This window comes from Girardinichthys multiradiatus, chromosome 10, assembly GCF_021462225.1.
Source record: "Girardinichthys multiradiatus isolate DD_20200921_A chromosome 10, DD_fGirMul_XY1, whole genome shotgun sequence".
NCBI classification, from domain to species: domain Eukaryota; kingdom Metazoa; phylum Chordata; class Actinopteri; order Cyprinodontiformes; family Goodeidae; genus Girardinichthys; species Girardinichthys multiradiatus.
In genome coordinates this window covers 4750518-4762514 of record NC_061803.1, presented here as the reverse complement: position 1 = coordinate 4762514, position 11997 = coordinate 4750518, and the positions used below count along the sequence as shown (strand labels likewise).

General features: G+C 41.1%; 1 protein-coding gene across 2 annotated transcripts; it reads right to left on the bottom strand.

The window, feature by feature from the left end:
- Positions 1-1133: 1133 nt before the first annotated feature.
- On the bottom strand, positions 1134-10573 carry eif3c (eukaryotic translation initiation factor 3, subunit C). 2 transcript variants are annotated; one of them, XM_047376041.1, is made up of 23 exons: positions 10417-10573; positions 8400-8517; positions 8247-8312; positions 7969-8158; positions 7761-7886; positions 7631-7682; positions 7166-7287; positions 6927-7063; positions 6642-6792; positions 6416-6519; positions 5705-5846; positions 5394-5519; positions 5188-5284; positions 4913-5100; positions 4599-4823; positions 4309-4500; positions 3381-3552; positions 3120-3279; positions 2935-3000; positions 2212-2299; positions 1922-2087; positions 1613-1654; positions 1134-1471 (listed from the first exon to the last, which is right to left on the bottom strand). In XM_047376041.1, the coding sequence occupies exons 2-23, from the start codon at positions 8495-8497 to the stop codon at positions 1392-1394; spliced, it is 2790 nt and encodes a 929-aa protein (XP_047231997.1). In that variant the 5' UTR covers positions 8498-8517; positions 10417-10573; the 3' UTR covers positions 1134-1391. The 2 variants fall into 2 exon arrangements, with proteins under 2 accessions (XP_047231997.1, XP_047231998.1); XM_047376042.1 differs by having other exon boundaries at positions 5188-5281.
- Positions 10574-11997: the final 1424 nt, after the last annotated feature.

The window sequence follows — 11997 nt, the reverse complement described above, 5'->3', positions numbered from 1 at the left end:
GAGTATCTGAAAAAACAAAACGTTCTTCCCTGAAGAGATAGCACTGATCAGTTTTATTTCACGACCAAAAGCGACTGAAATTGTAAACATGTAGGGTTTTATTTAGATTCGAATGTTAATGTCAGGTCTTAAAGTGTGCCTGGAGGTTTAACTTTAGATTGATCACAGATTTATCTCAAAGCCAGGAGGCTAATATCTAATTGTATTGTTTGATAAGCTGGTCTAACACAAACCATACAACTTTTAAATCATTATAGAAACCAGCTCAACATTTCAGATAAATCCTTTTGTTTCCATTTCCACATTTAAAAAAGGAACATACTCAACTTAGTTGAGAAAATTTTAAAAGCTACTAATGGTTGCTTCTTCCTGTCAGAGGAGACTGTATAATCCCACTTGGAAAAACATTTGGTCAGTTTTTCTTTTCAAAGCATCACACCAGCAGAAATACTGACCACCATCTTTCAGGCGCTTTTCATCCTTTACATTAAAACACAACATATAATCATTTTATGATTAGATTTTTCTGCAGATCATGTATTTGGCTAAGTGTAATGTTTATATCTTTCCACATTTAAATGTTTAGTTTACGCGCTGGATGCCTCTTTTAAAACTCTGATGCATTATACTTATTCATGTGCGCTGTCCCATTTATAATAAAGATCTTTAAGGGGAAAAAGAACAAGCAGCGCTGATGCAGGTCGGCGCTCCTCAGTCACAATGTAGTCAGAACCGCAGGGGAAACCGACCCCACCCCAATATGGACAAAACTTCTTCATTGTGATGAGTTCAACACAGCTCCTAAACATCTGACTTTCTCCTAACCCAACCAATCAGCATACAAGATAAATCTTTGCCTTATGAGTTAAAAATTTAGCTGGAGAACTTTAGCCCCAGGTGGTCATATTGTTTTGCATCAAAGCCAGAGTTTTTGGTTCCATCATTAATCTTCGGGAACTTTTGGATTGCATTTTGGAGATGGCTTGAAATAATGTGAAATATTTATTCCAAAGTTTAATCTCTGGTTAGTTCATGCCATGCTTCCAGTTTCTATAAAAATAAAAACAATAATATGTCGTTGAACATTTCCATATTTTAGCGGCAAGATTCAACAAATAAACTCAAGGCAAAAATGTTTTCTTCTGTTTATTATTATTTCAGTTTTCTTAAGTAAATAATAGTTAACATGTTCTTGCTGAAGAGGTGAAAGTCTCCAGGGTTTGGTACTGAATGTAGAAACCTTTCATAGCCGTGATGAAGGAGGTTTCAGCAGACGCGGGATCAGCTGAAAGCATTTCTTCGGTGGACAGCGGGACGCGGCTGACCTCAGGTTGCTGTCGGCGTTATGGAAGGAAAACAACTCCAAGCAGAAAGAGTGAAAAACACTAAGTTCAGTAGTTGCTTTGGTTTTGATTTCTGTAGCCTCCTCGCTGGTAGCCCCCCTGCTTCTGCTGGTAACCACCTTTCTGATCTGTTGCCATGTACAAAAAAAGATCAAAATTAGCATTTAACCAAATATTAGCATGTTAGACTTCTAAACAGCTGACAGGCAAACTGTAATTTCATATTTAAGAGGAAGCGGACAAAATAAAAAGTGATTTGTTTAACATACCTCTCTGGTATGGCTGCTTCTGCTGATATCCACCCTTCTGATCTGTAAATCCAAAAGAAGCAACTTTAGCAACTTTTTTCTGCCATATTAAACCTTTCCTGGACCCTCCTGATAAAATAAGATCTAAAGTTAGAAGGTTCTCAGCGGGAGAACAACTTCTAGTTATAAATACTTCAAAACCTTTCATTAGAGATGGACATATTGGACACTGCAGGACAATTCTTTCTTATCAGCAGGTATCAGAGTCCTTCCAGTTTCAAAAACAAACGGCAACAAATAAAAATCGTCTTGGACGTGGTCCCGGCCCACCTCTGTTGAAGTAGCCCCCGTAGACGCCCTGTTTCAGGTCGAAGATGCGCTCGTTGTTCTCCACCAAGCTGCCCAGTTTCTCTGCCAGCTGCAGAGCCATGTTCTGCAGGGAGGTGGGCTCGGTGCGGTGCATCACCACGGTCTGTGTGGGCTGGTCGAGTGATGCCTGTTGGGAACGGTGCGAACGTGCATTTAATAATGACACAACGTGAAAAATATACATCTAAATTAAAAGGTAAGCATTTATTGTACAAATATTTCTTTATGTTTATAGAAAGTCTAAAGCTTACCATCAGTTCCTCGTTGATGATCATCTTGCTGATAATACTATGAACTGTTGGGATCTCCAGCTCAAACATCTCAGACAGCGTCTCCATGCTGTAGGTCACAGACAAACAATTAGGTTAGTTCCTCCAGATAAAAATAAGCATTTTAAAATGAAAATATATGTATATTTTTTTTTACAAATCTTAACTAAAAGGTACTACTATACCACGAACATTGTTTTATGGAGACAACCAATCAAGCTGCTTTCCCAGAGAATGATTTACCAGACTAAAAACATTTAATATTAACTCACCAGTGAGTCTGAATTAACTAACCAGCTAAAATCAGCGTGACGTTTATATTTTGTGCAACAAGTTCTTAAAAACCACAGCTGCTAATTGTGTATTTTCTATAGGTCCAGGTATCAAAATAATTATTGCTACAGATATAAGTGTAATAATATGTAGGAATAACTGTTAAATAAAAGCAGTTAGATCATCTTAGGTTTTTATTTTTTGTGTAAATGAACTGCAGTTCTGCAGAAGTGCAAGCGGTCCACAGTTTTTAAAGTTAGCAAAAATGCTAATCCGCTAAATGAAACATTTGTTCCGAAGTTGGCTGGTAGCAGAACAGTGACCGCCACTCACCACTCTCAGGTTGGTTTACTAAATTTAAATGTAACCAAATAATTATTGATATAATACTATGTAATACTAGTGCTGTTAAAACACATGGTGTGTGTTCACCTGATGGAGTCGTAGACACTGCTGTAGGTGAACAGATACGTCCTCAGGGACTCCTCCTGGATCTTTCTGGAAAAGGGAACAAGGTCGTGGCAAAACGTTTTAAGACAAATGTTGAAACCACAGATCAAAACAGACATTTAGTGAACACGTCACTCCTTACTCCGGCAGGTGAGGGTAAAGGTTACCTGACGAGCATCTTGCGTACTCGCTGGGTCTCAGGAAACAGGTCCCACACTTTACTGTTCATCTTCTCGTTGATGATGAATGAGTGGCAGGTGCGCCAGTCGCCCATCTTCATGGCCTTGCTGGCTGCTACCACGTGTTCCCTCATGCTCTCTGGGGGTCCTGGCAGTTAAAAAAAAAAAAAAAAAAAAAGAGAACATGCATCTCTGTCTCCACGGTGAGATAAATCTCTGGCTCTGAGAGTTTACAGGATTGTGTTGTACCCAGCAGCGGCTGTCTCTCTCCCACTCGGAGCTGGTGATGGAACTGCTTGCTGATCATCCTGCGGCGGGCGTCGAACTCGTGGGCAGCCATGTAGGGGATTTCCAGCAGCATGGCTGAAACCAGGTAGACGCACTCCAGCAGCTCCAGGTTGATGTGCATGTGGAATGGAACCTACAACCAAACCATGCCATCTTGGAGTCACATTTCATGTAACCAAAGAGCAAGTCTGTTATTCTATAACTTCCTCCATATTTAACGGTTCAAAATTACATACTTTCCAAGAAACTCGATTCAACATGCTTTACATCTGTTTTCATCCATCTCTGGACATTTGTCAACAAAACATTTTTATTTTGTAAGTGTTTTTGAACACAAGGGGCCTTTATTGAACTGCAATTCGACAGGAAAGAGGGTGGACACAGAAGGGGAAGACGAGCAGCAAACGACCGCAACAACAATACTAATATCGGCCCAAACCTTCTTATCGGTGCATCCTTACAGATTCGTTCCATTTCAAAACCTATAAAAACACTCGGACTATTCAAATCTGCTTTGTAAAAGACATGACTTGTAATGAACGTTTTGATGTGTCTTATTAAAAATAAAATGGTGGAACAGTGGCAGAGCAGGCACATCATGTACGGAGGGTCCAGTCGATTCCCAAACCCGGGCCCGTTTACTCCACGTCTTCCCCTCCTCTCTATTCCCTTCTTCCTGTTAATCTACTAATAAATAAAGGCCACTTGTGCCACAAAATCTAGAAAAACAGACAAAAGATTTTATTTAAACATAATTAAATGATCACAGGTGAAAGCAATCACATGTTTGGATTTGGACTTGTTCTAAAAAGAAAAGCTAAAAACTCAGTTTCAGTTTGTGACAAACATATTACACTGGATTAGTTTTTATTGTCACATGAAGACTCACTTGTCTTCTCTTTTCGATCTTCTCCTGCTCAGCATTCCTCTCCTGCATGTTCCTCATCAGCAGACCCTGACCCAGGAGCTCCTTGGCGCGGCCTGATGACTGGATATCTAACAGAGCATTGTGGGCGTCTTTAATCATGCCCTGTCTGAAAGCACAGATGCCAAGCTGGACCATGGTTCTGTTGTACAGGATCTTTAGGAGAAAAGGAAGAAAAAGCAAAATTCTAATTATTTCCGTTCATATTTGAAGTTCAAGAATGTTTATTTTAGTTTAGTCCTAAGCTGATCAACCTGCACGGGTGGGTCAGCGTGCTGGATGTTGTCCTGCAGGTGGCTCATGAGCATCAGGTCTCGGGCCTGGTACCAGCGAGAGTGGAGAGCGTGATGGTAGATGTGGCACAGGATGGCACAGGTACGGATGCGGTCGGTGCGATCCTTGGCATAGATGAACTTGCAGAGACGGTCCATGATTACAGCACTGTCGTCCCCCTCGCTCTCCTCCTGGTCCTGCTCTGACTACATAAGGGACAATTCAGGCAAAGATGTTTATTCATTCAAGTTATTCTGGTCACAAGACGTTCCTTTCACACATGAGCTTCTCTCACCTTAGTTTCTCCCTGGAGGCCTAAGCTGCGACGATGGGCTTTGTAGTCAAACTTGTAGTAGGTGTGCATGATCCTCCGCAGGTAGACACGGCAGACCTCCTCGGTGGAGCCTTTGTTCTCCAAGTAGGTGAGCAGCCGATCGATGATGCCACAAACCCGGCCTTCGTCTTTAAGGTTATCGACATACTCTGCAGCGAGAAACAGGCATTTATAAGGAACCCTTGGTTTTACTTTGTCGTAGTGATTCTTTAGAAGCACAGCAGCCGGTTTTGTACCTTGTGAATGAGGGTCGGTGTTCTGCATGATCTTGGTAAACTCTTCATCCATCCTCTCTATCAGCGTCAGGACGCACCCGCGCACCCTGAAAGGCTGCTAAACGTACACGGAAAGCAATTTGGTTTTTATGCATCCCTCTCGCTGACTCTACATGCACAAACAGTCACGCTGCAACAACATATATACTAAATATTAAACAGGTCACCTGGTCTGAGAGGTTTAGACTCTCACTGTCCTCAGCAATGTTCTCCCCAATGAAGATGTTGTTGTTCTCGAACAGAATGTCCAGCAGCTCATCAATACAATCCAGGCACTTCTTCCACATGTCGGCCTAAAGATCAACACCAAAACACATTTTCATCCTCAACCTTACAAGAACCTGAAATGAATCTATCTAATTTAAAGCAATGACCTCACAGCTTATTTTAAACTGAATTCATGTTTTTTTAGCTTCTATATAAAACGGCATTCCCGTTTATTATTTAGTAACGTGAAATAGAAAGCAGCGACTCTCACCTTCATGAAGGCTGCCAGGTTGGGGTTGTAATCATACAGAGAGGCGATTATGTTGAACTTGATCTTGACCAGGATACCTTGGCCCAGGTTATTCTCAGCAGCAATGGCTGCCAGAGCATGAAGCAGCTCAATCTGAGCAGCCCTGTCCAAGGAAATCATTTGAGTTGAGCTCCACTGTTACTGTATTTGTTAGTGCACTTCACAATACAGAGAAAAGTAAAGTAAACAAGAAAAAACTTTGGTTAAACAATAAGATTTCTAGCACAAACTCCTAAATACATCCATGAAGTGTGGAATGGCCTCATACGTAATTTTTTTTGTTACTTGAGGCAACATCATGCGTCCGTTTTTATCGTAACCTGTGGGGTCTCACAGCTTTTGAGAATCAGCTGAAAATGTGAAAGTCCTGCCGCGTAAACCAGGCATACCTAGATAATATACTCCCTCTGTTGCCACAAGGGGGAGCTGAAAGCAAAGCTGCACAATTTAAAATCTATTTGAACCGAAGAACAGAAAATACAAAATGTGGAGGAGTTTAAAATATAAAGACTGATACATAGTGGTCAATAGGAAGTATGTAGCCCTCTCCCCACTCTGAATGTTCAGGGTAAACATAGAAATACATCCCTGGTAGATAGTGTGGAAACAAAGGGGAGGGTACAGTAATGTTTCCTGCTTCATAGAAATGGTTTGTACTGGAGCTGCTCTTACCTGTCTGTGCCCTTTTTGCCTCTTGCTTGGAGGATCTCATTGAGCTTCTTCACCACCACAGGCACGTTGATCTCAGTGCCTTTGGCGAACATCTTGGGCTTCTCCTGGTGGACAGGCAACACCAGAACGCAGCATTAGACCTCGGTTATTTCCATCTTGCTCTTCCTGTGGTTTAGGGGCACACCTCTGTCTTGTTTATGAATTAAATGAACACATGTTGCTTTACCTTGACCAGAGGGACGCCTCCTTTAACCTTTACCCAGCGTCCTTCGCCATCTTCGTCTCCCTCGCCCTCCTGCAGCTCCCCAGCTCGCTCTTTTTTTTGCTTCTTCTTCTTCTCGATCTTCTTAATGCTGGCTTTGTCGATCCCAGCCACCCTGAGGACAGCAATCGTTCATGTAAATGACTATTTGGCCTTTTTTTAATCCAGCTTCCTGGGCTGCAGAGATTCATATTTGCTCCAGAACTACAGAAAGCTGCTGTGAGGTGGACCTACAGATAGTAGACTTACTTCTTGAGGAAGACTGTGGCCAGAGACTTGCCCTTCCCATCCTCATCATCTGAGCTCTCACTGCCGCTCTCCTCAGTGTCTCCACCCCAGTCCTCATCATCATCATCATCATCTTCTTCGCTAGAAGAGGACTCGTCCTGTTGGACAACGCCCCTTTGCATGTTAGCTCAAGCCTCCCAATCACTGTCAGAACCACGCCATCTGATCACAGAGTAATAAACACTCTCCAGGCCTCTTACCCCAGAACCCTTGGCAGTCTTGAGGAACTTGCTTGCTTCTGAAGCACCTTCAGGCTTTTTCTTCAGGAAGGACTTGGCTGAACCCTCCTCTCCTGCATCATCTTCGCTTTCATAAGAGGAACCTTGTGAAGCAAAAACAGCACAGAGTTTCTGAGATGATCTTTGCACTTTCTGAGGATTAAAATGTTAAATCTCACAGAGTGATCTCACAAAACAGGATATTTCCAAATCGGTTTATTATAAACTGAAATGTTGCTCGACAGTAAACAGTAAAACGCAGAAATCTAACTTTCTAGAGAGAAAGTTAGATTTCTACAGACTTATCCTCTTGTTTTACCTTAAATGTATGTCGTTTAGACTTTTATCACATATATAATATAATGAATAATCAACAGCTTGTCCACAGTCTTGAAGCTTCTTGACAACTTGAGAGAAACGTAACCTTTCAAGAACAGAAAAGCTTACCAGAGTCCTCTTGCTCCTTCTCCTCCTCTTCATCTGCAGACTCCTGTGGGTTCTGAAAAGTGAAAACACTTGCTCTTTACTTCTGTTCCAGTCTTTCTTAACTTACCTACTGATCTCATTTCTAACTTGCCTCCTTGTAAGAAGCTATTTCCGTTTCAAAATCTCTGTTGTACTTGCGGATCTTCTGACGCAGGGTGCTCAGAGCCTTTGCATTGTTTTTGTTCATCTTCTTCTTGCCCTCTTTATCCTCCCAAAGCTTTAAGAAAGAAAAAAAACACAGCTTATGAAATATTAGAAGAGGTGCAGTAAAAAGTGCAGTAAAAAGCCTGACCCCAAACCTGGTTGAGATAGTCCTCCAAGTCAGCCAGAAGACGGATGTAGAACTGAGGGACCCCTTCTTTGTCCACTATGTTCTTGCTTTTCAGGAAGGCTCGACATAACTGTTCGAACTCCTCCAGACATTTGGACATGTCACGGATCTTCATGGCATTACGAATTGTCTTGATAAGGTTGGTCAACTCTTCAAACCTAAATTTTTATGGAAATGATTTTTAATGACAAACTTGACGGTCAGTCGCTGCAATTCTGAGGCTGTTTAAAACCCCTAAACACTCACCTTTTGTCTTTGGCGCTACGCACCACTCTCTTAGTATCCTCCTCATCATCACTCAGAAGCAACGACCTGTAAAATAAAGAATATTCTCTCAGACCTTAACACAACTAATAATTCAGGCTGTGGTGATGATGACAATCTGGCAGATGGACTGACTGCTTCAAGGTTGTCCCGGGTGCTTTAGGGGTGATCTCATCAGCGGATGAGGACTCCTCTGACTCGCTGTCAGACCCGGTGGCAAAGAAACGAGACATCACTGATGGGGGCTGTCAATCTGAAATGATACAAATTACACATCTGAGCGGTCAGCTGACATACTGCCCAGTCAATATTTCCCATTAATAATACTAAGCACTAGGTCTATGCCGTGTCATAAAGTCCAGGATCACATTTCACGTCACCTAGAGGGCACATAATTCCTGTTGACGTTAAAGTCCAAATCAGTTGATGAACTTTTTCCGGTGGTTCGGTTTCTTTTTAAATAGAAAACTCCAAGCGAACAAAAACCTGTCACTACAAACCATGTGAGTATGTTCTGTTCGGTCCGGGAGAACCAAATGTGAATACAGGAAGCAGATGCTGTGCTCTGAGTTGGTAGAAAACAAGGAGAATGTAATCATATCATTAGTGTGTTTCTTGGTGCTATTTAAGTCAAAATTATCTGAGAAGTATACTGAATGATTTTTAGAAGATGTCTTACATGATGCAGAGGGCTTTATGATTTACAAAAAAACCACACCGCTCCTTTACAAGTTTGTCTACTTTACTGCATCCCACAATGCAACACATACCTGGCTACAGGAAGGTGTTTGGCTCAGGTTTGCAGCAAACACCTTGCAGCTGTGTCGGATCACATTCACACCATAAATGAATCGTTCTAGAGCTCGTTTGGAAACATACCGAAACCTTTTGGAGGAGATGGTCTCGGTACGGTTGTTTTGTTCTGCACCCAGGTGTGATTGCTGTGTTCACATCTACTCAAACGGACCGCACCAAAAGGGGGAAATCAAAAAGTTCGTTTTTAAAGGGACTAAACACATCAGAGTGTTTCATAGCAGCTATGGTTTAACAGCAAAGTATAGTAACTCCAAACAATATGAAAGCCAGGATTTTTAAGAACAAAATCAAAACCAAAGACTACATCACATCAGTAACACTTTACGACATATGTAGATTCACTCCAAACCTTTGGATTGTAAGGAATGTGGGAAGAAGAAGGAGGGCGAGCTTGGTTCAGCTGCAGAGTATCATTTGAATCTGTAAATAATCCTAAAACGTCGAGACAGTCTTAATTTGTTCCTTGGAGAATAAATGCTTTAAAACACTAACAATACAAGTTAAAATTCTTAAGAAATGGTTCTGATGAGACCATAACTTCCTCAACCTCCATAGACTACTGTAAGGAGAAGTCAGGCAATCATTTCATTAATAGTTCAATTGATATTTTAACTAAGTTTAGATGATATTAATATATTTGAATGTAAACACTTCAAAATACTAATATTCAACTAGAGTGGCTGGGTTTGAATGTTGTGTTCGCAAACAAAAATAGAAATCAGTCCTGTTCAATAATTTAACCAACAATATAAACTGTACAGGAGTTCAAACTGGGCGTTAAAAACGTGCCATGAATATTTAACAGCTAAAAAGATGTCTAAATTTCCCCCCATTGTTTAGGGTTCATGCCAAAAGTTCAACCTCCCTATCAATTTTTTTTTTTGACACTTTTGTTATAAAGGCTCCATTACCGTAAACACACGATTTAGATGCTAAATCGTTCATTTTAGTAATGAAGCGGGTTCCCAGACAACATCGGCAAGGCAGCACCAACGTTAGCAACCTGCGCCAACATGCTAACTGTCTCTCGGCTGATGTAACGTACTCTTTCACATATGGAGTAAAAACAGCTATTTTATCCTAACCTACGTTGAAATTCTACGTATGTGGTTTATTTTATCCCAAGGAACCTCTAGCCGACGAACACCACACCTAATTACCCAGCAAAGAGCATTGTTTCGGAAATTGAAGCTCACCGTTAATGTGGCACGACCATCAAGCTAATGCTAGCATGAATTACGGAGAGAGCATCGGGCCTGCTGAGTTTCCAGTGAGTTAACAGCCTGCTTTAAACGGGTAAACAAACCACTTTTATTGCATTCATCACCGAACTTACCTATGTCGTTGTGGAAATGCTAGTGTCGTGAGTTTGTTCTCGCTGAATGGTTAAAAAATCCAGTTTTGCTGAAGAGAGGCCACGGAAAACGCGTGCGGGAACCGCGCCGGGTGCTTGCGTCAGGGAAAGGGAAGCGTACTGTAGATCAACACCGCATAGGGATGGGGCACCAGCAGATCTACATTCTCACTGACAGGGGGCTTCTGGGTTATGCTGCCACCAAGCGGTAGAAGTCTTTATTGGTTTGTCCGAAATAAGTCCGAAAGATAAACACGGTCAGCAAATTATCACTACATTCATTTTGATCTTGTCTTTTCGCGTCTTCCTTGAAATGGTTGCAACAAATGATCGATAAGTACAACTTTTAGTTGTGCGCTCTACAAATCTGGATTTATAGAGTGGGAAGAAAACCAAAATAATTCATGTTTGCAGTTTTTTACAAGCCATCTTAGGGACACAGCAACACGTTGAAGGAGCTCTGGTCAGATAAGACCAAAACTGAACTTTTACATGCAAAATGCTATGTTTGGAGAAAAACTAGCATCTCTACAATGAAACCTGGAGGTTGTAGCTTTATACTGTGGGGAAGCTTTTTAGCAGTGACAGAAAAACTGTTCAGAGTAACTTGAAGATTGAGAAGCCAAATACAGGAAATACCTGAAACAAATCTACAACAAAAGATTTGAGACTGGTTCAGTTTCAGCAGGAAAATGACTAAACATAAATATAATGTTGGAGCTACAATGAAATTCATTAGACAAAAACACATTCTTGTGTTAGAATGGCCCAAAGTCCAGATCTTTAGCCATGGTGCAAAAAAAATGGATAAAGATTTCAGTCTGTAGATGTGGATAAAACACTTGGAGCTGTATTTGCAGCCAAAGATGGTTCTACAAAGTATTGATGCAGGATCTGAATGGAAACACACTACACTTTTCAGATTGTTGTGAGAAAATTACTGAAACTCCTGTAAGTTTCTATTCTGCTTCACAGCTTTGCACTTCATCAAAGCTTGTGGTTGTGGCATGACAAAATGTAAGAAGTTCAAGGAGTATTTCTGTTTTTGTTTGGCCTTGAACCTTCATTTACCATCTTCTTCCCCCTTTCTGCCATCTCTTCTTCACTTGTGTCTGGTACTGCCTGATGGTTTAGACAGTTGAGCTCAATTCAGTGTATTTAGTGCCAATTCATAAAAAATGTAATTTTAAAGCACTTTACAAGACAAATACCAAATCCAACCACATTAAAACAATCCTATAGACAGATATAACGTAACATCCAATCATAGTTTGTATACAACAATTAAACTCAGTTGATCATATAATGCCAATTGGTAAAAAGTTTGTATTTTAGTAAAATTCAACTGATTGCATATTGAGCTGTTTTTGCAGATACTCTCACATGACCACAGTAAGAAAGAACAAGGTCCAGCAGAAAATGGATCAGTAGGAGTTCTGCTGGGTTTTAAAAATACAATTAAGATACCCAGGGTCTACCAACTGTGCTCCCTACTCTCCCCTCAGACACATTCTCCCCTTTAACTTAAATTTCACCAGCTTGGACAAAGGACCCAACAGGAGA